Source organism: Furipterus horrens, unplaced genomic scaffold (genome assembly GCF_987537825.1).
Source record: "Furipterus horrens unplaced genomic scaffold, mFurHor1.1.pri manual_scaffold_13, whole genome shotgun sequence".
Lineage (NCBI taxonomy): Eukaryota > Metazoa > Chordata > Mammalia > Chiroptera > Furipteridae > Furipterus > Furipterus horrens.
In genome coordinates, this window is record NW_028327183.1 from 47,793,787 (window position 1) to 47,817,775 (window position 23,989).

The 23,989-nt window shown below is 55.5% G+C and overlaps 3 protein-coding genes across 3 annotated transcripts; 1 reads left to right on the plus strand and 2 right to left on the minus strand.

Moving 5' to 3' along the window:
- The first annotated feature begins 670 nt into the window (after positions 1-670).
- On the plus strand, positions 671-20,342 carry SMG9 (SMG9 nonsense mediated mRNA decay factor). Its single transcript, XM_090261255.1, has 14 exons — positions 671-954; positions 3,401-3,556; positions 5,795-5,869; positions 5,959-6,223; positions 6,320-6,417; positions 8,750-8,862; positions 11,553-11,664; positions 13,378-13,473; positions 13,846-13,931; positions 16,362-16,468; positions 17,137-17,244; positions 17,403-17,531; positions 17,832-17,976; positions 19,850-20,342. Exons 2-14 carry the CDS (start codon positions 3,407-3,409, stop codon positions 19,926-19,928), a joined length of 1,563 nt encoding a protein of 520 aa, XP_090117381.1. The 5' UTR covers positions 671-954; positions 3,401-3,406; the 3' UTR covers positions 19,929-20,342.
- A 1,322-nt stretch (positions 20,343-21,664) lies between these two features.
- LOC149995059 (interferon-inducible GTPase 5-like) lies at positions 21,665-22,621 on the minus strand. Its single transcript, XM_090259109.1, has 2 exons — positions 22,609-22,621; positions 21,665-22,371 (listed from the first exon to the last, which is right to left on the minus strand). Exons 1-2 carry the CDS (start codon positions 22,619-22,621, stop codon positions 21,665-21,667), a joined length of 720 nt encoding a protein of 239 aa, XP_090115235.1.
- Positions 22,622-23,481: 860 nt separating this feature from the next.
- Positions 23,482-23,973, minus strand: LOC149995060 (interferon-inducible GTPase 5-like). The gene has a single exon (XM_090259110.1). The coding sequence runs from the start codon at positions 23,971-23,973 to the stop codon at positions 23,482-23,484; it is 492 nt and encodes a 163-aa protein (XP_090115236.1).
- Between the last annotated feature and the right edge of the window lie 16 nt (positions 23,974-23,989).

The following is a 23,989-nucleotide window of genomic DNA, read 5'->3' on the forward strand; positions in this document are numbered from 1 at the left end:
CGTTTATTCACGAGTCTGCAGAGCCGGGCGCAGCCTCACAGCCAGGAGAATGTGCGCGCCAAGTAGATGAAGAAAACTGGTTTTCTACTAACGGAATTAGCTCCCCCTCCCCTCCCCTTCTCCCCTTTGTCTGGTGATGACTATTGGTCCCCCTTCAGGATGTCCCTTAAGACCCTCTAATTACATTTGCCCTTTGTTACTAATGATTTTCTACTGGTTTGGGAGTCACTATGTCCTTGTTCCTTACACTTTAAAGCACCTACAAACACACAGTTCTGCCTCCCCCTGCCAAACCAGGCTAGTTCTAGAATAGAAAAGTCAGAGATACCGTTTCCCTGCTTCCCAGACACAGTTCGTCTTTACCGGCAGCTCCCAATCCTTTGAGCCTGATTGGGGAGGTTTTGCCTGTGTCTCGGTGTTCTCCAGCTCTTAATTCAGAATCACGTGGGATTTCCCAGTCTCCCTGTAAACCGCATGAAGTGCTCCTTTCCTTTCCAAAGCCGCATGCCCGCCACGGGCTCGAAGCTGAAACGTCCAGAGCCGCGCTTCCTTCTCCGCGCGCCAACCCCGTTCCCGCCCCGCGCACGCTCACGCGCATTGGGGCGGAGCCACAGAGTCCCGCCCCCGCCTTTCAGCATCCGCATGCGCGCTGAGGCCGACCACCTCCCAACGGCGCATGCTCAGCTGGGCGCTTACGCTACGGGAAGGCACCTTCTCTTCCACCTTCGGGCTGGCCTTCTATGGGTGCCGCTTCTGCGCGTGCCGATTCCGAGATGCCCAGAGCGGTTCCGAAGTGACCGGTGTCCGCATCCACGCTCTCCCCACAACGCTCCGGGACCCCCACACGCGATTTATAGGCGGGTGGCTGCTGGTAGACCCTCCCCGCCCCCACAGCCCACCCCTGGTACGGAGAGCGCGCGCCGCGCCGTGAGAACCAATCAGCATCTGCCTTAGGTAAGGTGGCCGCGTGGCCGCGCCAGGCGCGCGCACCCGTAGGGTGCGTGTCCCCGGGCCGCCGTGTTCTCGACCGTTAAGATGTCTTGGGTGCCCGTAGGGGTGTGGAATTGGGTGCAGAGCGGAGGGCAGCGCGTTGAGTGCCGGCTTAGCAGGAGTGGGGTGGGGAGGAGGCAACTGGCGAACAGGAACTCGGGTTCTGGGAGCGCCTCCTGTAAACTGCCCGTGGACTGCGAAGGTCCTTCCGAGAACGTGCGAAAGAAACGTAAATGGTGGGCGCGCCCTCTCAGAGCGCTTGCAGACGACCAGTGCCCTCAGACAGGGTGTTTGTTGTAGGGGGCCCTTCACAGGAGGCCTGGAAACAGATGCCCACGGATGGGAAGGCGCCTGAGTGATAAATAGACGCATCAGTTCTAGAGGAGGCCCCACCGAGGAGCCTCTGAATGTGTTTTAAGTGCTAGCGAGTCCTTAAAAAAGTGTGTAGTCTCTTGGGCGCTTCATGAGAGTGGGAAGAAATAAGGAGGAGGTGGGACTTGGGAGTCTCCTCAAATGATTTGCAAACTGACAGATTCTGAAAGGTCCCCAAAAGGGGTGCGGGAAGAGATGCATAAGTACTGAGGAGGCCCCTCCAAAGAAATGTGTCATTAGACTCCGTTTCTGGGAGGTCACCATCAGAATCCTGTCAATAGACACTTCCACTGGTTTTATAGTTTTCAGGGGAATCGCCAAAGGAGTTTGGAATCAACACTGGGTAACAAATGGCATGTAGGTGGACTGTTATTCTGGGGAGCTCCCCATAGGAGCTATTAAATAGACTCATATACTCTGGAGGCTTCCAGAATAACAAGCAAATAGACACTTGTTTGCATGGGAAGAGAGCCCCCCAAGATGTGTAAACAGACACTTCAGTGCTGGGACAGAATCGCCACTGGCAGGTGAAAACTGCCGGTTAAGCTCTGCCGAGGGCCCAGAATGACGTGTAAGCAGATGCTTAATTGCACGGGAGGAAGACGGGAGTCCCAGGTTCTGAGAGGAATCTCCTACTGAGATTGTAAACAGTTGTTTCGGTGCCGAATCATTTCGATAAACATTTGTAAACAAGGTCTCCAGTCCAGTTTGTGGCCAGGGAGGGGGTTGCACAGAGCTGCGAGGGGGGCTGGACAGGCCCCTGCCTAGCCAGCAAAATTAACGCCTGCACCCTGTAAACAGATACTTCAGTTCTAACACTTTCTCCCCGGACCTGTGAGTGTCACTTTGTGCTGGGGTAGGAGCGGAGGGGAGTCATCAAATGCCTTAACAGGCGCTCACGAGCCCACTAAGCAAGAGTCAACAAACCTTTTCTGCGAAGGGCTATGCCATCTCTGTCTCAGCTACTCATCCCTGTCATTGACTCAGGAAGGCACTCATAGACAATATGGAAATTGATGGCTGTGCTCCAATAAACCGTTATTTGCAAAAACTGAAGGCAGACCCGATTTGGTCCCTAGGCTGCAGTTTGCCGCCCAGACCCGTGAGCAACGGCAGATGGCTTTAGAGTCCTGTCAAGAGACAGATAGGTACTCAGAGACTTCCTGAGATTGACGTGTGAGCGCCGGGGGAAAGTCCCCAGGTACTGGCCTGTAAACAGGTGCTTAAATGGTAGGCATGGATCATGTAGGTAACGTGTATTTTATAACATAAACACTGGTGAGGCCTTGCAGTGAAACGGTTGATGAAGCACCAGCAGTGGACATGCGGAGGGACACCCCGACACGGGCCAGTCCTGGTTAACCAAGAGTAGTGGTTACTGATGTGTAAGGAAGTGCCTTACAGCCTTTTGGGAAAGAGACTGTTCCATTTTTATGTGACCCTACCCCTATGAATTACATTGATGTTAGGACAAAACAGTTAATATTTGGGAGTAGTTTCGGTTACCAGTAGAAGTGTATTTGTCTTTCACTGAATCTTGAGGTAGGCAATCCGAGGTTAATAGGGAACCCCGAATCTTGCACCTTGTTCTACCATGCCTTCCTTCCATTAAGTGGCCTCACAGCCCAAGTTGACTGCTTGAGCTCCAGCCTCCACACCCACATTCCTCCCAGCCCAGCGAGGAGGTGGAAGGAGCAAAGGGCATGAGCCAGAGTCTGTCAACGAGTTTTTGAAAACTGCCAGAACACAATTCTGGAATCGTCACTGACCAGAAAGAACTTAGTCACATGGACGCACCTAACTGAAAACTAGGCTGAAGAGTGTATTTTGGATAGTCATGTACCCAGCGTAGAACTGAGGGTTTTCTTTACTTATTTTTTTGGAAGATGTGAAGAACAAACACTGAGAGCCATTTGGCAGTCACTGCCACCGCTGCAGGGCTCTCTTGAAAGGAAGTGTCTACTTATAGTACAGGGTGAACCTAGTGGAGCAGGGAGAGACTTTCTTCACCCTGGAATCCACCTCTTTGTCTCTGTAGGCGACCATGTCTGAGTCTGGTCACAGTCAGCCTGGGCTCTATGGCATAGAGAGGCGGCGACGGTGGAAGGAGCCTGGCCCTGGAGGCCCCCAGAATCTCTCTGGGCCTGGCAGTCGGGAGAGGGATTACATTGCACCATGGGAAAGAGAGAGACGGGTGAGTTCCTAGTCCCCGGGACAGCGTTTCTGTATCCACTCATTCCACAGATGCGTGCTGAGCACCTGCCATGTGCCAGGCATTAACCTAGGTGCTGGGGAAATACCTGTGAACAAAACCCACTGCCCTCATGGAGTAAGAGGGCAGAGAGTGATGGGGGGGGGCTGTCTTGGATTAGGTGGTCAGAGAAGGCTTCTCTGAAGAGGTAACTTTTGAGCAGAGACCTGAATGAGGTGAGGGAACAAGCAGTGATAAAAATCTGAGTGAAGAGCATGCTCAATAGGAAGAACAGGAAATACAAAGGCCCTGAGGCCTATAGCTGCTATGTTCAGGCCTGGAGGCCAGTATGGCTACAGGATGAAGAGGGAGGGAAAATGAGAGAAGGATGAGGTCAGAGAGGTAACGGGCCACATCACGTAGGACCTGGTAGGCTGTGGAAAGAACTTTGGATTTCACTAAATGAAATTGGCATTGGAGAGTTTGAGCTGAGAGGTGCCATAAGCTCCTGAGAGTTGTGTAACAGTAAAAACAGTGGTTTCTGTTTACTGAGCAGCATGCAGTGGACTTTGGGTCTTCCTGAACCCTTTCAGCTACCCCTTGACGTAGAACCTACAATGGATGTAATTTTCACTAAGGAGGAAGGTGAGGCTCGGAGGGGAAGGGTCGGACCCTCAGTCATAGTCAGTGAGCTTTGGGGCCAGGACTCGAACCCAGTGCAGCTGAGCCTTAAGCGCAGCACCGTCTGCCTGCTGCAGAGAGTGTCCTGGGCCGGAAATCAGCGCCTTGCTGTGGGCCCAGGTCCTGCCTTGCTCTTCTCCTGAACTTAGGTGACTTACTGCCAGAATCATTCCCTCGGGTTCTTTGCCAGGGTCCAGCCCGCCTCTGAGAGCTGTTTGGTGGGGTGGAAGAAGGTGACAATTGGGACCAGTGTCTGAGTCATGAGACTGCAATGGTGAAGAATAATTTATTCCCAGGGAGCCGGGGTGCTGCTTGTTTCTTCCCTGGGATCAAACACCATCTCTTTTCCTTCCACACACATCTTCCTGGGAAATGTTTCCGTCTTCCTACACCTCAGCTCCAGCGCCTGAACAGCTCCCAAGTCTCGACTTTGACTTGGCTCCTGAGCCTTGGCAGCCTCCTAACTGGCCAGTGGACTCCTCCCACCCTTCATGTCCCCTGCTGACCTCAGGGTCTCTGCCATTTCCCTCCCGGTATCAATGAGAACCCGTTAGGCCTCCTCCTGGCCACGCCACTCAGACCCCAGCACTGCACCTTGGCCTCCTGAGTAGACCTGTCCGTCATCTCCTCGCCACGCTCCCAGGCGTCTTCCACTCCTCGCTGGGCCTTCTCCCGCGCCTCCCTCCCAGCCTCCTGGAAGCCCACAGCCTCTCCCTCAACAGTTCCTTGCAACTGTTCTTTCCAAAGCACTTTCACGTTACCCTTCTGTTTTTTCTTCACCAGAGGCCAGTGAAGTGAACAGGACTTAAATAAGAATCTTCCCTATATGGGAGAAGAGACAGACCCAGTGAGGGGTCAGGACCCTCTCGAGGTTACTCAAGAAACCAAAGAAAGGACAGGACTCAAAGTCACATCTCCCCTTTCTCAAGCAGATTGGGGTGAGTCAGAAGAGGCGTGAGGAGGACGAGACGTGGGAATCCGTCCATGGGCTTGGCTGCACAGGAGCGGGGCTGAGGAGCAGAGGGTCAGAGAAGCAGGTGCTACCAGCAGCTCTCAGACATGAGCCCCTGCCGTGCGTCAGATGCCACGTGGACAGTTTACGAGTCTGTCTTCTTTCAGCCTCATAATAGTCTGTGACAACATTCCTATCCCCACTCGCCAGATGAGGAAACGGGCATCAGTGAGGTTAGCTGCGTATCCAAATTCACACAACCAACAAGCGGCAGGGCCAGGTCTTAACCAAGACCTGTCTAGCTCCAGAATCCTCGCTCCTCCCATCGGGCTGGTCTAGCGGGGGCAGCTGGAGGGAGCTGTCAGCGGCATGGTTCTGGAGCCAGGCTGTCTGGGTTCAAATTCTGGCTCCATTGCTTATTGTCTTTGTGACCTTGTGCCTCAGTTGCTTCGTCTGTGAAGTGGAGATAATAATAGTACCTACCTCAGAGGGTTGTTGGTAGGGTTGAGGGAGTTCGTATATGAGGGCATGCAGACGAGTACCTGGCACAAAAGGCTTTCAGAGGAGCTCCGCGGGGCCGGTGGAGTAACTGCCCTCCCTCACCACAGGATGGCAGCGAAGAGCCAGGCGCATCGGTCATACAGAAAACCCCCATCATCCTCTCAAAACCTCCAGCGGAGCGGGTGAGCAGGGGAGAGTCTTGGGAAGGGGAGGCTGGGAGCAACGACAGGGCGAGGATCTCTCCCACTGATGGGAACCTCTCACCCGACAGTCAAAGCAGCCGCCGCCTCCAACAGCCCCTGCTGCCCCACCTGCCCCAGCCCCCCTCGAGAAGCCCATCGTCCTCATGAAACCACGGGAGGAGGGGAAAGGGCCTGCGGCCGCAACAAACACCTCAGCCCCCGAGGGCACCACCCCCCCACCCCCTGCAGCGCCCGTGCCACCCAAGGGGGAGAAGGAGGGGCAGAGACCCACACAGCCTGTGTACCAGATCCAGAACCGCGGCATGGGCACCGCTGCGCCCGCAGCCATGGACCGTGAGTTGGGGCCGAACAGAATCTGGTTGGGGGCCGGAATCGCCCCACACAGACAGACCCTCACCGAACCCTCTCTCTCCTGCTTTGTGTTCCCAGCTGTCGTGGGCCAGGCCAAGCTGCTGCCCCCAGAGCGCATGAAGCACAGCATTAAGCTGGTGGACGACCAGATGAACTGGTGCGACAGCGCCATTGAGGTACTGGGGGAGGGGCCTCCCCCGGCTTGAGCTTCCCCGGGTCCCACGCCCTCGCCTCCTCCGGCCCATCGGTGGGCAACACCAGCCCCGACAGGCAGTGGCAGCAGCGAGGGGATGGATCCGAAGGCTCCCCGCGGCCAGGGCTGCGTTTCAGCAGCTTCACTAGCTCAGCCGCGGGTTGGTAACGTACGGAACTGCTTTGATACCGGCTGGCTAAGCGGTGCTCCCACTGCCGCCTCGGCGCCCGGGGTCTCTTGCACCATGCCACGGCAGGGCACCCTCCTGGACCTGCTTCAGTCCCCACCCCCACCCCCGAATTCGTGGATACCCATTCGTACCAGTGTTAACTGGTTTGAATATCCCTCCCCAGAGGTCCCCCCTTCCTCCCAGCGACCCCTGCTGTAGTTCAGACGCCCGATCCTGCACTGGCACACCGACCTCCAGCCTCCTGGCCTTCATGTCCCCTCTGTTGCTGCTCCCCCAGCCCCGTCGGATCAGGCTCCTGCGCAGTTCACCCTGGAGTGTCCCCTCCTTCCCCAGCAGCTCAGACTTGTAAGGCCGACATGCCAGGCCCCACTGTCACCTGGCCCTGCTGCCTCTGTGTCCCCTCTCACACTGGTATCAGCTGGGGAGCTGCTTGCTTGCTTTTTAAAGGGAGCCAGTGCCCGAGCCCCACCCTTCAGCACTGTCCAGTGGGACTCTCGGCAGTGATGTGTCATCTCGCGTGACAGCCAGTATCCTCGCATGGCTATTGAGTGCTTATCTACATATCCCCATATGTGGCTAGTACAGCTGAGGGGCTAGATTTTTACTTTAGTTTTAATTTAAACAGCCACGTGTGGTCAGTGGGCACCCTACTGAATGAGGCTAGCCCTGGATTTGCCGCTGTCCCGTGTCTAGAGTTAGGCCCGGGATTAGCTGCATTTTTGGTAAGCTCTCCAGGTGGTTCTAAGGCGCAGCGGCCACAGCTGAGGACGTGCAGTGAGTTCTTGTGTAACATCCGCGATAGGTTCTTGGAAACTGCTATGTGAAGCAAAACGATGTAGAAGGAAACCAGTTTTACCCTGGGCTAATGGGTATTAACAAGAGTTAAGGTCCTGTGGCATGTTTCTGGTCACAGAAACCTCACCAAACTTCTAAAGAAAGACCCAAAACACTTTTCTAATATTAAGCATTGAAATAAATGTTTTCATTAATCTTAAGAAAGTCAAAGATTAATATAGACAAGTGAGATAGTTATTTCCCAACTCGCTATTCCAGTTCGGGGTCACAGGTGAGCCTATTCCTGCAGCTCAGGGTGCAAGGCAGGAACGCACCCCGGGCAGGGGCCCTTCCATTGCAGGGCCACCCACACCCACTCAGACTGGGACAGTTAGACACGTCACTTGGTGCACACAGCCTTGGGATGCGGGAGGGAACTGGGGCCCCAGGAGAAAACCCATGCAGAAAACATGCAAACTCCACACAGACAGTGACCCCGGCCGGGAATTGATTTTTTTTTTTTCTTTTTAACCTTATAATAAAAGGATGCTTTTCAAGGACCTGCTGTATTCCTTTTCCTTGAGTAATGTCTCTTATGCCCCCTGGTGGTGAAAGTCAGCAGAGCTGGTGGCCCAGAGGTGAAGGTGTCAGGGACGCACGCCCAGGATGCAAACAGAAAGAGCCCCAGATGGACTGGTCTCCTGCTCCTGCACCTGCTCCCTTTCTCATGCCTCCTCCCCTTGTTTTCCCGGGAGGCAGTTCTGTCTTTTTCTTTCTTTCTTTTTTTTTTTTTTAAAGATTTTATTTATTTACTTTTAGAGAGAGGGGAAGGGAGGGAGAGAAACTTCGGTGTGCAAGAGATACATTGATTGGTTGCCACTCTCACACACCCAACTGGGGACCTGGCTTGCAACCCAGGCATGTGCCCTGACTGGGAATCGAACCCGCGACCTTTTTTTGGTTCACAGGCCAGCGCTCAATCCACTGAGCCACACCAGCCAGGGCAGTTCTGTCTTTTTCAACCTGTCCTTGCGTTCCTGTGCCTCCCACTTCTCTTCCTGAAGGCCAGGCTTCCCTTTTTCCCTCTGTGTTCCAGCCATGCTGATTCCTGTTAGCTTCTTGACTGTCAGGCTCTTTTCTACTTCAGAGCCCTCACAATTGCTGTTCTTTGTGCCCCAAATATTCCAGTACCGCCCCCTACACACACACCACACACTCACAGGGGCAAGACCTTTTTCTTCATAGCTGACAAGGCAGGTAGACAAGCCACAGAAGTCTGGGGCCCCTTCATCTCATTCCCACCCAAGCAACTCACAGGTTCACGAGGGCTGTTTCCTGCGTTCTCCTGCAGTACCTGCTGGATCAGACCGACGTGCTCGTGGTCGGTGTCCTGGGCCTTCAGGGGACAGGCAAATCCATGGTCATGTCACTGTTGTCTGCCAACACTCCTGAGGAGGATCAGAGGTGAGGGGGCATTGGGTAGGGGTTGGGGGGCCATGAGGGAAGTGGGCACCCCCTTGAGATGGGAGGGTGGGCCTGGGCGTTGATAGTGGTGTTACCAAGGGCCTTTGAGGAGTTGCTTCCCCTCTCTAGGCCTCAGTGTCTTCATCAGATGAGGACGAATGGGGTCTGGGCCAAATTTTTGTGTGGCTCCGAGGCAGCCAATGCCGCCCCTCCCTCCCTCCCTGCCTTGCCTGGGAACTGGTACCGAGCCCAGCCAGGACCTGGGATGAAGTACTCATTCGTCTTTGGAGTGAGGCCCACCTCAGTCTCAGCCCTGCCCCTCTCCAGCTGCTCGACCTTGGGCAGGTCACTTTGCCTCCTGGCACCTCACTTCCTCATCTGTAAGGTGGGTTTTGGGAGGATGAAGTGAGATCAGGAAGGCAAAGAGAGCCTGGCAGCAAGCAGCTGCTCACAGATGTGGCCGGTACAGCTGGGAGACAGAGAGGGAGCCATCTGGATGGAAGACACGGGTTCTAGGCCAGCCTCAGTCCTGCGTTCTTGAGTAAGGACGGGTGTGATTGTGAAGATAAAGGATGAAGTCGCAGGAGGGGACTTGGGGGAGGAGGGAGCTTAAGAACTGGGGTCCAAAACTAAGGACAGAGAAGGAAAGGGAGGAAGGCAGGGATTAGGGAGTAGGGGCATACACAGTCTCATTAAGGAAGGCTCAGAATGGGGGGAGGCATTGGGCTTATCTAAAAAAAAAATAGGTTTAAAAAAAAATAAAGCAGGTGATACTACCCTGCGCTCCACAGACAGGCACCCTAACAGTAAATGCAGAGTTTTACACACGTCTGCAGTTGGGGGGTTCTTCTGGGGAGAGGGCGCGTGGTTTCCAACAGATCTCGGTGGGGGGTGGATGCGGACCCAAAGCAGGCTGAGGACGACCTCTGCTGGGAGGACACGCATCCACCAGCACCCGAGCTGGCAGGTTCCTCTGCCTCCCAGCAGCCCCATCGCCTCTCTACGCGTGACTTCAGCAGTGGAGGAGGTAGAAAACTAAATAAAGACGTCATTGGGCGTGTTAGAAGATAAAATGGGGAAGGATTAGAGGGAGGCAGTGTCAGGACAGGGTTTCAGTTTTAAACTGGGTGTTAGGGAAGGCTTCCCTAAGGGGGCGTTTGAGGAAGAGCAGACTTAGAGGAGGGAAGGCATTCGGGTGGGGAGAGGCGGAGGGCAGGTGCAAACCTGAGTTGGGAGAACGCCTGGCGTGTGTGCAGACTGGCGTGGAGCCCCAGAGCAGGGCAGAGCAGAGTGGAGTGAACTAGGAGGGGGTTCAGAGGTCAGGTCAGGGAGACAAAGGAGGCCCCGGGGTGCTGGCTTCTCCGTGGTTATCCACTCTTCTCACCCGACAGTCCTCACCACACAGCAGCGGGGAGCTTTCCGAAACCCAAGTCCTGTCCTGCCGCTTCTCTGCTGAAATCTCTTCTGGGGCTTCTCCAGGCTTGTGGGCCGAAGCCCCAGCTCCTCGCCATGCCCCGCCCGGGCCTGTGCCCTCTCCTCGCTCCCAGCTCCCTTTGCTCTCTGCTCTTCCCACACTGATCCTCGTACAAGCTGCCTGCCTTCTGCTGGACTAGCCCTGCCTTCCATCTTCCATCCCTCCCGTCCCCCTCTAAGTTAATCAAAGTTGCTTAATTAACTCCCCTTCTCCCTCACCCTCAGCAGCAGCATTGGCCTGTTAGGGCGATCTTTCCCCGCTTCACAGACAACTTACTCCCACTTGGAGCTCTGCACACCTTCTTCCTGAAGCCTGCAGCTACTGATTTCTGTTGATTTGTGAGCTAGGCCACAGGCTCCATGGAAGCAGAGATTTTGTCTTTCTTGTTCCCTGCTACATCCTGGCACATAGTAGGTCCTCAGTAGTGTTTGTTAAGTGGGAGGATACCTGCTCTAGGTCAGATGACATAATAAGCATCTCAGGGAGGTGACAGTCACCCTTTGAGAGGTAGGTATTATTATCCTGATTTACAAATTGAAAGAGACAAAATCGCTTTGTCTAAGCCACAGTGACCAAGTTGAGCCTCAGTGGTTTAGGGCAAGGCCCAGCTCTGCCAGCTTTGCCGTCACAGCCCAAGCACCCAGCACAGATAGATATGAGAGAGACTTGCCTGACGGGTGAGAACGGGGAACCCAGACACTAAACCTCCCACTGAGGAGAGTCGCCGGTGCTGTGTTTCCAGCGCGCGGTGGAGAGCGGTTCCCTTGGTAGTTATACACGTAGGTCACTCATATCAGACATTTTTCTCAGGGCTTTACATATCTTAGCCTCACGGTAACCCTAAGAGGTTTGACACTCTTGTTATCCCCACTTTACAGATGAGGAAACCAAGGGAAAAGATGAAGGAATTGGCTAAAGCCACGCAGCCAGGAAGAGGCAGGGCTGTGATTTGAACCCCAGCAGTCGGGCCCAGTCCCTGCTCTTCAGCACCTAAGTCTGCCAACTTTGTTAAATGAATTAACACATCTACTTATGGGTGGGGGTGGAGTCATGTGGTGCACAATGCAGCACCCCCCCCAGGCCCCCGCCAGCAGGGGCCGGGATGGAAGCTTTGTGGGCAGGCGGGGAGCCGTGTCGCCCATGTGGGGCTCACGGGTCGCGCTGGAGTGGCAGCGGCTGAGAACTAGACTAACTCTTCCCACCTGCTCCTCCACAGGGCGTATGTTTTCCGGGCCCAGAGCGCCGAAATGAAGGAGCGAGGGGGCAACCAGACCAGTGGCATCGACTTCTTCATCACCCAAGAGCGGATTGTTTTCCTGGACACGCAGGTGCCAGCCTCTGCTTGCCCCGTCCTGCTGGGTGTGGCATTCGGCTCCATCCCAGAGCGTCTCTAAGCCTGCACCCTGCTTGGTCTGCATGTGGTTCCCGCCAAGCCAAGGACAAGCTCGGTGCCCGTGGGCAGGCTGTGTGGCTTTTTTGGCCCTTAGTCTCTTTCTGTCAGAGTTTTGCCCCCTTCTCCCCTTCACACGTACACGGTAGCCTGAAGAATCTTCTAGCATAGCAGTTAGAGGAGTGGGCCCTGGAATGAATCTGTGTCCCGATCCGACCTTTGATTCTTACCAGCTGGGTGCATTGAAGTAAATATAACCCTCGCCCAACCTCACTTTTCTCCTCTGTAAGCGGGGACGACGAGTATACCCTGCCCCGGAGGTGGTGGCGAGGGGCCAGCGGAGCTGCGCGGGCACAGTGCTGGGCACAGGACTGGCCGCGGGCGGAGCGTTCAGGCTCAGCCCTGCCTTTGGCAGCGACTCGTCATGTCTGGCAGCTCTCCTTAGCTCCTCCCTTGCTCTTATGCAAAGTCCCTGCTGCTTAGCCTGGCATTCAGGGCCAGTGTGACCTCCTCCTCCACACTCTCTAGCCTCCCCTCTGATGTAGCCACCAACCCTGCCACACACAGCGCAGGCCTCACCAAAGTTCCTGTGGACTTTCTCCATCCTGTCCCCTTTCCCGAAATGTGGGGTTTTGTGAGGTTTCACGGAGCTGACGCAAGTCAAGTGTACCCGACGTGGAGTAGGTGCTCAGTGCCCTTAGCCGCTACTGTCACTATCATCAGGGTGCTCGCTCTGCCCGCGCCGCTTTGCTCGGCTGATGCCTTTTCCCTGGAGACTCCGCTGGAGTGTTGCCTCCTCTGAGCGCCCGCGAGGGCCCATGTGCACCTCCCATCTCAGCGAGCAGTTCACCAGTCTGATTCTTGTGTACTGTCCCCCTGCCCCGCCCCAGCCCGGAGCTCTTCCGGGAGGGGCCCTGGATCATGGGGAATTGGTGACGATGTGTCACATTTGGTGACAAACGTGGCCTGAGACCTGCGTGCCAGGCTCCTTGCACAGGCCACGGGGACCTAGAAGGGAACTGCACTGTGCGCAGGCTGGGTCAGAGGCCATGGGGGGCAGGACGGAAGTTGGACACACACCACAGAATAGAGCACCTGGTGTTTGGAGTTCAGCAAGTGAGCTTAGAAAAGCCTCTTTCTGAATTCCACGCACTGCAGTAAGAAGGCGATCGACTCAAGCTAATTTAGAGGTTTTTAATGGAATGTTCCTTTAAGAAACATTTGATGTGCTCACCGCTGATTCTCTTACACCCACTGGTACAATCCTTAAATCCTCTCCAGTTTTTACACTAATCGTTTTTTGACTTACATAATAACCTTAGCAAAGTTTTGAAAGCACTTGAAATAATAACAAAAGGATCTTGAAGGGACATGACTCATTCGGGTTAAGGTCAAGTTTCTTAGCACTAGGTCTGTCCTGTTTGGGCCCGAGGCACCTGAGAGCTGGGGAAGTGCGCCTGCTTCCGACTCTGCTCTTGTCTCTTGCTGACTAGCACTGTGCTGATTAGAAGCTGCCTGCTTGTGTTTCTGACCTTATTTGTGCCGAGAGAGGCACTGTGTTTGCCTTCAACGTGTGGGACGTGGGTAGCCATGACCCCTAGGATCCTGACCCCCAGCCTCTTCCTGACCCCTTTTTCTCTTCTTGCTTCAGCCTATCCTGAGCCCCTCCATCTTGGACCACCTCATCAACAACGACCGCAAGCTGCCTCCAGAGTACAACCTTCCCCACACCTATGTTGAGATGCAGGTGAGGGGGCCAAGCTAGGCCTGGGGGTGTGGCCCCACCTTTCCTTGCAAGATCTGTGATGGGGGGCTGCGTGTGGGTGGACCTTTTTTTTGGAAGAGGACAGCACTGAGAGTCGGGTCTGGCTCTGCCCCCCAGGAAGGTCGTTAACCACCCTCCCCCTCCAGGCCTCAGTCTCTGCCTCTGCAAGTGGGGGTGATAGTTCCTCCTGCGCCCCATGTAGGGATGGTCCAGAGGGAAGTGCCAGCACAGTCTGGGCACACAGGCGGTGCTTCAAGGCTCTGAGACCCTTACCCTGACCCCCTGTCAGCTGAGGGACCCCTCCCTGGGCAGTGGGGCCCTTCAACTCCGTTGTCCCTTCCTCCCCACTCTCAGTCACTCCAGATTGCTGCCTTCCTCTTCACGGTCTGCCACGTGGTGATTGTCGTCCAGGACTGGTTCACAGACCTCAGTCTGTACAGGTGAGGGGCTGCCGGGGAGGGGAGCTGGCCACGAGCCGCAGGGCCCGGTGACCCAGCCGCTTGCCCAGGCCTCACAGGGTGCACACAGCAGCCACAGGGTCGCTTTAAAACGCAAGCGGAATGGGTCGCCACTGCCTAACCCTCCCTCAACGCACATATACGCCTGCAGCCCTCCCTTGACTACACAGCACTCAGAGCAAAATCCAGAGTCCTTCCTGTGCCTGGCTCACAGGGACCGACGGTGTTCCCAGTCACCTTGCTGGCTGGCCCTGTGTCTTGCCACTTTCCCTCACTGCCTCCATGAAAGCCATGGTGGCCTCACATTTGTTCCTCAGGCAGCTCAGGCCTCTACGCTCCTCATCCCGCAGCCAGAAACGCCCTTCCCGCAGACCCTCTCAGAAGCCCTCCCCATGGCCTTCAGGTCACCTCAGCCTTCCCCGACCTTCTCACTTAGCACCGCCCATGCCCTGCCCCCTGCCCGGCTGTGTTTCCTCCACTGCACCTGTCACCCCTGACAGACAGGAGAGTGTTGATCTCTTTATGGTCTGTCTTCCCCATTAGAGTGGAAACTCTGGGGTTGCCAGGGCTTAGGTGGAGGGAGGTGTGACCGGGAGGACAGAGTCCTCAGTGCCTCACTCAGTGCCTGGCACAGGGAGATGCTGAATACAAATTTGTTGAGCAGGTGACAAAGGAGCTGGCTTGTCTGGTCCTTAGTCTTGTCCACCTGCTGCGGGCATGCGCACCTTGCCGTTGGTACCCTGCGGGCGGGAGAAGGGGACAGATCTGCATCTGGCGGGCATCCTTCCTAAAGCAGCTGGAAATGCCCCCAGACAGAACTGGCCCAGAACTACGGCCACAGAGTTCTTCTTGGCTTTGGGCCCCAGCAGGGAGCCGAGGGGAGGCCGGCAGCCACGGCACAGGGAAGGAGGGGCAGCTCTGGGGAGAGGAGAGCTGAGCTGAAGGAGGCGGATGTCTCCAGAATCAGGCAGCCCTGGGTCTGATTCCCAGCTCCCGTGGGAAGTGGCTGCTTTTCTGCATAGGCAAAACTTTTATGCAGATTAAGTGAGTTAAAAGAATGTAAAGCATTCGGTGTAGTGCCTGGTACATAGTGAGTAATTGATAAATGTGATAGCAACCCTGGGTGTGGTGCTGAGCTGTGGGTCTGGCCAGATATGAGGAAAGACTTGCTGGGGAGCCGGTTACTGTGACCGGATCTAAGCGGCTTAATTCTGAAGCCTCCCTTCCTAGCACCATCGTTCATTGGAATTCATGCACGTGATCGCCAATGTTGAACATTTATGTATGTCGTTTGCTGTTCTGGGCACTGCAGAGACAGGTGTGAATGAAACAGGTAAAGCAGACTGCCCTGTGCGGCTGCCCTGTGGGGCTCTGGGCTCAGGCGCGGGCAGGTGCAAGAACCTTGTTTATAAGCCAGTCTGCTAGGGGGCTTCTTGGAGTAGGTGAGCCCCTTAAAACTGTGGAGAACGTGTGTGTGTGTGTGTAGGAAAATGGCCATCATTTTGTCACATCCCATTATTCCTTACCTCTGACAACAGCTTAACAGTATTTACTTTTATGTGTTTGGAAACATTATCTAAAAGCATAAACTGAAAACTTATATCCATATAAAAACCTGCAGAGGTGTTTATAGCAGCTTCATTCATAATTGTCAGAACTTAGAGACAACCAAGATGTCCTTCCGTGGGTGAGAGTAAATAAACTGGTACCTCCAGACATGGGAATACTATTCAGGGCTAAAAAGAAATGAGCTGTCAGGCCGTGAAAGACACGAAGGCATTTTAAATGCATATTACTAAGTGAAGGAAGCCAATCTGAAAGGCTGTGCCGTATGAGTCCAATTATGTGACATTCTAGAAAAGGCAGAGCCATGGAGACGGGGTGAAGGGCTGTGGTTCCGGGGCTTCGGGGGAGGGAGGAGTGGCTAGGCGGAGCTCGGGCGGTTTTAGGGCCGTGGGACTGCTGTGTGTGAGAGTATAATGGTGGCTCCGTGTCCTGTTTGTCAAAATCCGAGTAAACCGCACTGAGCGGGCCCTCGTGCCCGTGGACTCCGGGTGACAGTGGCAGTCGGTGCAGGTGCACGGGAGTGCCGACAGCAACGGGGGCCGGCAGTGGGGCCGGGGGCTCACGGAAATGCCTGCTTGCCAATCAGTTTTGCTGTGAACTTAAACTTCTCTAAAAAATAAAGTAGTTTTTAAGATATCATAAATTCAAAAAATGCATAGTTGGTGTAAATCCACGGATTTCTGTCTGAATTCCCTAAAATTTGTGAGAAATGGGTGTGTATGTGACATTTTTATGGGTGTGGCTGTAGCTTTCATCAGATTTGCAAAGGCAGCTCCTTCCCCCAGGCTGTGGGATGTGGGGTACCAGTGCCAGAGCATCGGCCGACCTGTCCCCCCAAACCCCAAGGTTCCTCCAGACAGCGGAGATGGTGAAGCCCTCCACCCCATCCCCCAGCCACGAGTCCAGCAGCTCGTCGGGCTCCGATGAGGGCACTGAGTACTACCCCCACCTGGGTGAGGTTTTCTGGGGGCCAGAGGGGTGGATACGGGGAAGAGAGAGGGGTGAAACCAGGGACACTCTGGGGAAATGGGGAGCTGGGAGGAGGGAAGTAAAAAAAAATGGCTGCAACTTCCTGTAAGGGTCCCACTGCCTCAGTCCGGTCCTAGCCACCAAGGGTGGGAGCCTCTTGGGGACAGGACCCAAGTCTGCCTGTTTCTGAGTCTGGCATCTCCGAGCCCGGGGCTCAGGAGTGAGTGTGGGATTGACCCGAGTGGCCCCATGCCCTCGTGCTCCTGCCGTGGCCCTGCGTGGCGCCCCCTCTGCCTGCTCTGTCCTTGCTGTGCCCTGTTGATGCCCTGCTGTTGTGCAAAGACCTCATTCATTTTGGACACCCCAGGCAGGGTCTCACCTACTCCTCTGGCCTTGCCAAGCCCCTGGTGCCACTTTCTGCAATACTCTTGATCCTGTGGCCATCATCCTCTCTGTCTTTTCCATCTGCATGCAGAAACCAGACCTGACTCATCTCTGGGTTTCCACATTGCCCCGGGCCTGGTGCTAAAGTGGTTACACATCACATGAATATTTATAAGTGATCTGAACTCAGGGCTGAGGGCAGATCTTCGTGGTGAGGGGGGTGCATGTGGCTGAGCCTCACAGGAACCCCTGTCCCCTCCATCCCCAGTCTTCCTGCAAAACAAAGCTCGCCGTGAGGACTTCAGTCCTCGCAAGCTGCGGCAGATGCACCTGATGATCGACCAGCTCATGGCCCACTCCCACCTGCGTTATAAGGGTGAGTGAAGGCCCCTGAGCCTCCCCCCACCCCCACAAGCTGGCCAAGCTCATGGCCATCCAGAGCAGTCTCCTGATCCCAGCGTGACCATTTTACATGCCCTCCGCCCCCTGCCCTGGCAGCATGGTGCCTGCAGGCTCGACGTTTCTCTCCTCCAGGTACTCTGTCCATGCTACAGTGCAACGTCTTCCCTGGGCTCCCCCCTGACTTCCTGGACTCTGAGGTCAACTTGTTCCTGGTGCCCTTCATGGACAGTGAAGCGGAGAGTGAAAACCCACCAAGAGCAGGTATGGTTCCCCCTCAAGGGCCTCAGCCCCAAGGAGCCAGGTGCCTCCTTGGTCTGGAGGTACACACGCATCGCCTTGGTTAGGGGAAGATGGGCGGTCCTGGTCTAGGGGTGGAGGGCCCCACCCTGGGGTGAGGGGAGGCTGGCCTGTCCCTGCAGTGCTGGGACCCTTTCTCGGGAGCACGTTTCAGAGTCAACGTACAGGAGAAGCTGGGCTGGGGCCTAACTGAGGTGCTCCTGGAAGGCCAGGAGCTGGTTGGCTGGGAGGAAGGCCCCTTATTCTCCCACCTAACCTTTCCAGGACCTGGTACCAGCCCACTCTTCTCCCTGCTTCCCGGCTACCGGGGCCACCCCAGTTTCCAGTCCTTGGTGAGCAAACTCCGGAGCCAAGTGATGTCCATGGCCCGGCCGCAGCTGTCACACACAATCCTCACCGAGAAGAACTGGTAAGAGCTCTTGGCAGAGAAGGGGTCCGTGTGAAACACGAACCGCACCCCGCACCCGCAATCCCCCTGTGCCAACCGATGCGGGCGGAGGATGATCTCAGAGCCTCTCCACATTCAGGTTCCTTTTCCGGCACATTGATGGTTGCCGCATCTTGGAAGTGCCTCTTCCGTGTTAGGCAGCATGCTGATGTGTGTGTGGTTTTTTGTTTTTTGTTTCTTTTGGGGAGGGGGTTAAATTTAAAATTAGGGTCAGGGTTATGGTTTAGGGCAGAGGCGAGGGTTAGGTTTAGCGGTTAGGTAAGAGGTTCAGTGGTAGCATTAGAGTTATTAAGGATTTACGGTTTAGGTTTAGGGTTACATGTAGGGTTAAGGTTATGATGTTAAGTTCAGGGTTACAGTTAGGATTTTTTGTTTTTGCTTTTTTAAGATTTTATTTATTTTTAGAGATGGGGGGATGGGAGGGAGAAAGAGAGGGAGAGAAACATCGATGGGTTGCCTCTTGCACATCTCCTAACTGGGGATGTGCCCTGACTGGGAATTGAACCGACAACCCCTCGGCTCACAGGCCAGCACTCAGTCCACTGAGCCACACCGGCCAGGGCATGGTTAGGGTTAGAGGGTTAACGTCAGGTTTAGTGTTAAATGGTTGAGGTTAGTGTTAGAGGGTTAAGGTAAGAGTTAGGGTTATAATTGTAAGGTTGTGTTAGGGTTAGGGTGATTTTATTTTTTTATTTAATTAAGTTTAATGGCATGACATTGGTTTATAGCATTCTCTGAGCTGTAAGCATACAGTTCTGACACATCATCTGTATCTTGCTTTGTATGCTTGCTACCCAAAGTCTTGTCTTCTGTCACCAGACACCTGATCCTTTTACCTTCTCCTTCCTCCTCCCACCCCCGCCCCTCTAGTCACCGCCATACTGTTGCCAGTATCTATGTGTTTGTTTGTCCATCTGTTGCTTTCTGTTTTATATACCACAAAGATTCACAGGATTTTGAATTCTAATTAGCCAGTGGGGAGGGGGGTGTAGGTTTCATCACCGATTTTACTAGTGGGGAAATTTAGGCCCCGAGAGAAGTGTGACATCGTGAGGTCGCACACCTGTGGTCAGGTGTCACTTGATTGTGAAGAGTAGGGTCAGTAAGTCCAGTGAAGCTTACAGAAGATTTATTCTAAGGCCCTGAGTGCGAAAGCGTCTCCTCACAGGAGAGGAGACCAGAAAGCTGTCGGGAGCCACAGGACTGCGTTTCCCAGCTTCCCCTGGATGCACAGTCTCGTCCCCTCCTCCTCATTTCCTCCGCCTCTGCCTGCTGCCTCTCACAGAAACCTGCTCCCCTCCCCCGCCCCAGCCTCACGTGACTTTATACGTCCAGCGCCCAGGGCAGGTCTGCCTCCTCTACTTTCCAAGAGAAACAAATTTGGAAACAGCCTGGCTTAGTGCAGCCGCTGTCTTGGTTCCCTGGGTCTGTTAGCCGCGGGCTGTGGGAAGGGCAGGGGCAACAGCGCAGCAGGGAGCCACCCCGGGAGGCCAGGGCCAGGGGGCTGCAGCGCTGCTCCTCCCAGCGGGGAAGGGAGAACCGGGGAGGTCGAAGGGTTGTGTAGCTGATCCTCCCAAGACTGGAGGGAGATGCAGATAGAACTGCTTCCCACCAAGGCCAGTACTGAGTGGAGGTGGGGGCTGAGGTCTTAGTCCAGGTCCCAGACGTTCAGCTTCGCTCACCACGGGGCAGTTAGGGAATCAGGGCCTCCTCCCCTCAGCGCTAGCATCTTCCCCATAGCCCAATGAGGAGGCTCACACACAGGTCACATGTGTCCCCAAGGCCAGGAGGGGCCCCAGCCAAGGCAACTCTGACTGCTGACCTCCTCTCACAGGTTCCACTACGCTGCCCGGATCTGGGACGGGGTGAAAAAGTCCTCTGCCCTGGCAGAGTACAGCCGCCTGCTGGCCTGAGACTGAGGCGGGGAAGGTCACACGGGGAGCCCCTCCTGGGTCCCCAGTGGATGGCGATGCAGCATGTACATCCTTCCCACCGGCAGGCTGGAGAGTGGCAGCAGGGCTGGTGGGTGAGGGACAGGGACTTCCTCGCCCGGAGACATGAGGTGTTCAGGGCCAGGCCCCCCATCCTCAATGGAGCGTTGTTCAGGGGCGACTTTGAGATCCCACCCCGACAGGATAGGTGATGGGAGGAGACTGGATGGTCACCAAGAAGCACAGACTCCATCTTGACCTCCCTCTGCAGGGACAGGAACAGCAGGTCCCTCTTCCCTGACCCCCAGCCCTTACTTGTAAGACAAGGCCTGATCTGGGGAGCTCTTTACTGGGGCAGAGCTGGTGATTCAAATAAAAGCAGTCGTGCAAGCCTGTTCTCGGGCCCCTCCTTTTCTCTCCCCAACGTGCTGTCCCGGAGGCAGGGCAGATGGGGGCCCTGACCCCTGTGGGCAGGTTATCCTTGGCCACCTGCTGGAGCCTGAGTGAACTTCCCATGGGAACTCATTCAGCATCGGTCATAGAGTTGCTGGGAGCAGATGAAGCCCCTAGAAAGGGGTGCTCTGTGTTCTGGGGTGACGTCAAGCCCCTCCTCTGTGTTACGGATAGGAGAATGCAGTGCCCTCCTTCAGCAAGGTGCAGTGACAGCCCTTGTGTGGTCCGCGTGGAGATGGTGCCTGCCTTTGGTGAAATGCCTGGATACAAGGCCTGAATTAATACATGATTAACGACAGGCCCTGCCTCTAGTTAAATGCATTTGGTTAAATATAGCCGTTCCCCTTGGCGGAAGCCGGTTTTACCTTTGTTCAAACACTCCGACCTGACCCTTATGCACAGTGCCTACTGTTGGTTAACTATGGTGGCTTCCTTCTTGGGTAAAAAAAAAAAAAAAAAGATCCCTTCTTTCATTTAAATGCAAACCTACCCCCAGTTAAATACATCATACAGTTCTGTTAGTACCCTCTCCCATCTGCTCAGTTAAATATGGTACATAATCTTAGCATTTCCCAAAGTAAGTCTCTGAATTGGTCTGGCCACCCCAAATTAGTCCTGTCAAATCATGCCACTCCACCCTTCCATAAAGCAGTTGGTTCCAGTCTGTCCAGCTGAGCCTCACCTGTCTGCCACCGCCCATGCCACTGCCTTATCTTCCTGGCTCCCACCTGCTGTTTGTGTCCCAGGAATCTGGAGTCTGTTAAGAAAACAGCACAACTGAAGGAGTGGGGACAGGGAAGAAAACACTCAGGGGCCAGGGAAGGTCTGGCCAGAAGCGGGGAGTCTGCAGATCCCAAGAGAGGGTTGAAGTCTGGGTGGTATGAGACCCAGAGCAGGCGTTGGCCCTGCCACTTGCTGGTGAGACCTTATGCAGGAATCTCCCGTAATGATCCCCAGGGCCCCTCCGAGCTGTGACATCCACTGTCCTCTCACAGAAAGGCTCCTGCACCCTTGCCCCACTGCCCCAACCTGACACGCTCCTAACGGCCTCCATCTGACAACAGAGCTCTCGTCAACACATGTGTGCCCCATGGCCCATTCCTTCCCCCTGGAGGGGCCCAGATGGACTGCTGGCTACTGTGGTGGGCTGCCAGACTGGGAATGGTGGGAACCATGGCCCCGGGGGGTGGGGTGCATAGGACCCAGGGCACAAAAGCACGGTACAGCACACAGGCTGAGTCCAGGAGAGTCAGACTTTTAATTTTCTACTCACTGCCCACGCCAGCCAGCCTGGGGACAGAGGGAGCCTGTGCCTTCCCAGCCTGCACTTCCACCTCCAGCTGGCTTAGGCTTGGGGCTGGGTCACTGGTTGGAGCTGTCGGGGAGGTCTGCGTCAGCACACACTCGGCATCCTTCACTGCCACATCCAGGGACAAGCGGAGCATCTGGTAGACTGTGGCGAAGGAGATGCCACAGGTGGCCAGGCTGCCCAGGACAGGCACGCTGAGGAGCTCCTGGGTGAAGGCAGAGGCATCCCTGGAGGCCTGGCCCAGCAGGTCCACCACCAGCTCCTTGGTGACCTTGGTCTTCGGGCCCTGCATGGCCTCCAGGATTGTGTGCAGGGGCCGGCTTGTCTGCTCAGCCAGCTTCCCGAGGGAGTCCATGTCCAGGCCGAAGCTGTGGCGGTAGCCTTCCAGGGAGTGCAGGAGCTGGTAGAAGTTGCACGCTACATCCTGTACTCCTGGCACAGGACTTGGGTTGATGCCAGCGGCCACCAGCCAGATGTGCTGCTGCAGGGAGGCCGCCTTCTTCTCTAGGATGGGCTTTGAGATGTTGGGCAGGGCCATCAGGAGCGCATGCCGCTTGTGGCTCTCCACTTCCTTCACCATCGACTCCCCCAACAGGCAGAAGTCATACTTGCCCAACTCAAACATGGAGAGCAGGAAGACCTTGGGGCCTTCCAGGCCCTCTGCTGCAGGGGACAGGGACACTGGTCATTGGCTTCCACTCCCAGGCAGCCATGGTGTCCTGACAGCTACTCGGGCGCAAGCACTTGCTGTGAGTCTGCACAGCCCGTGGCTTAAGAGTGTGCGCCCTGAAGCCAGGTTGCCTGAGTGCAGGTAGGAGCCCTGCTACCTACCACCTGTGTGGCTTCGGGCAAGTTACCAAACCTCTCTGGTCTGTAAAATAAGGTGATCGTTGTACCTACTTCCTAGGGACATGGTAGTGGTGAACTGAATTCATGAAAAGGGTGCCTGGCCGGTGCTGAGCCCTCAATAAACATTAGGTGCCGTCAGCCGGAGGGGCCAGCACGTGCGCGGACATGTAGCACCTGCGCTGCTCTAACTCGGTAACCAGCACACAGGCCGATACATACCCGTTTGTCCTTAATGCAAGTGACCGGTCTCTCACCTGTGACTGAGAGGTGCCAGCTCTCAGGAAATGTAGCGTGAAGCCTGATGTTGGCTGTTCCTTTTGTACTGCAAGTGCCTGGCTTCAGCTTTGATTGCAGAGGTGACCATTTCCTAGAGGGCTCTCTCCGATGAACACGGGCCAGCCAAGCTGCCTCCCCCACCGAGATTCCTGTGTTCTAGAGCACCTGGCTGATTTCAGTATCTGACCGGGCTGCTTGTTCTCCTGCCTTTCAAAGTACCGCTCATATGTTTTAAATTCACCAATAAAGAGTGAGCCCCAGAACCCTAGGCCCCCCCGTTTCCCCAATAAAAGCAGCACCCAGGCCCACTCTCTCCCTGCAGCCTCACTGTGGCCCCAGGTGTGCTGTGTCACTTCCAGGTCCTGTGAGTAACAGACCTGTATCCTTTTAATGTTTCCTGACAGCTACTGCTGACAGGCGTCACAACACCATGGGCCCTGGCTCAGTCTCAAAGGACGACCTTAGGTGACCCGTTTTCCCACTCTGGATCTCTGCGGAAAGGGGGAGGGGCAGGGGCGGGCAATCCCCCAAGAATCCACCACCGCGGCATCCCGGGAGCGGCCCCTCACCTTCCAGCCGCTGAGAACAGTCGTCCCGGATCTGGCTGAGCGCTCTCTCCTCGGAGAAGGTGCTGGGGCGGCGACTGCGTCAGGCAGCCACGTCCACGTCCACCTTGGAGCGGATGAAGTAGAAGCCCTTGCTCTGCTGTAGGGCCCCGCGGGCCAGCTGGGCATGGCTGGTAGTGAAGCTCTCTGCAGTGATGATGATGAACAAGTAACGGTCCACCAGCACCCGCTGCAGGTATTTGTCAGCCTGGAAGGTGGGTGCCCCTATGCCGGGCAGGTCCCAGATGATGATGTTGGGGTACGTCATTTCCACCACGCCTGTGCGGGCCGAGTTGGGGTCCTCATCTTCCAGCGCCCGGATGGCATTGACAAAGGTCGATTTGCCTGAGCCTGTTCCCCCGGTAATGCCAATGTCCAGCCTGACATTCTCCAGCGAATGAAGCGTGGTCTGCAACTTGGCGGCCACCGCTGGCAGGTCCCCCGCCTCGAAGGCCTCCCTCAGAGCCCTGGTGTCCTTCGATAGCTCCAGTATCTTGGACTGGCTGAGGCCTAACTGGAAGATTTTGCTTGCCATGGGCTGCCTGACCCCC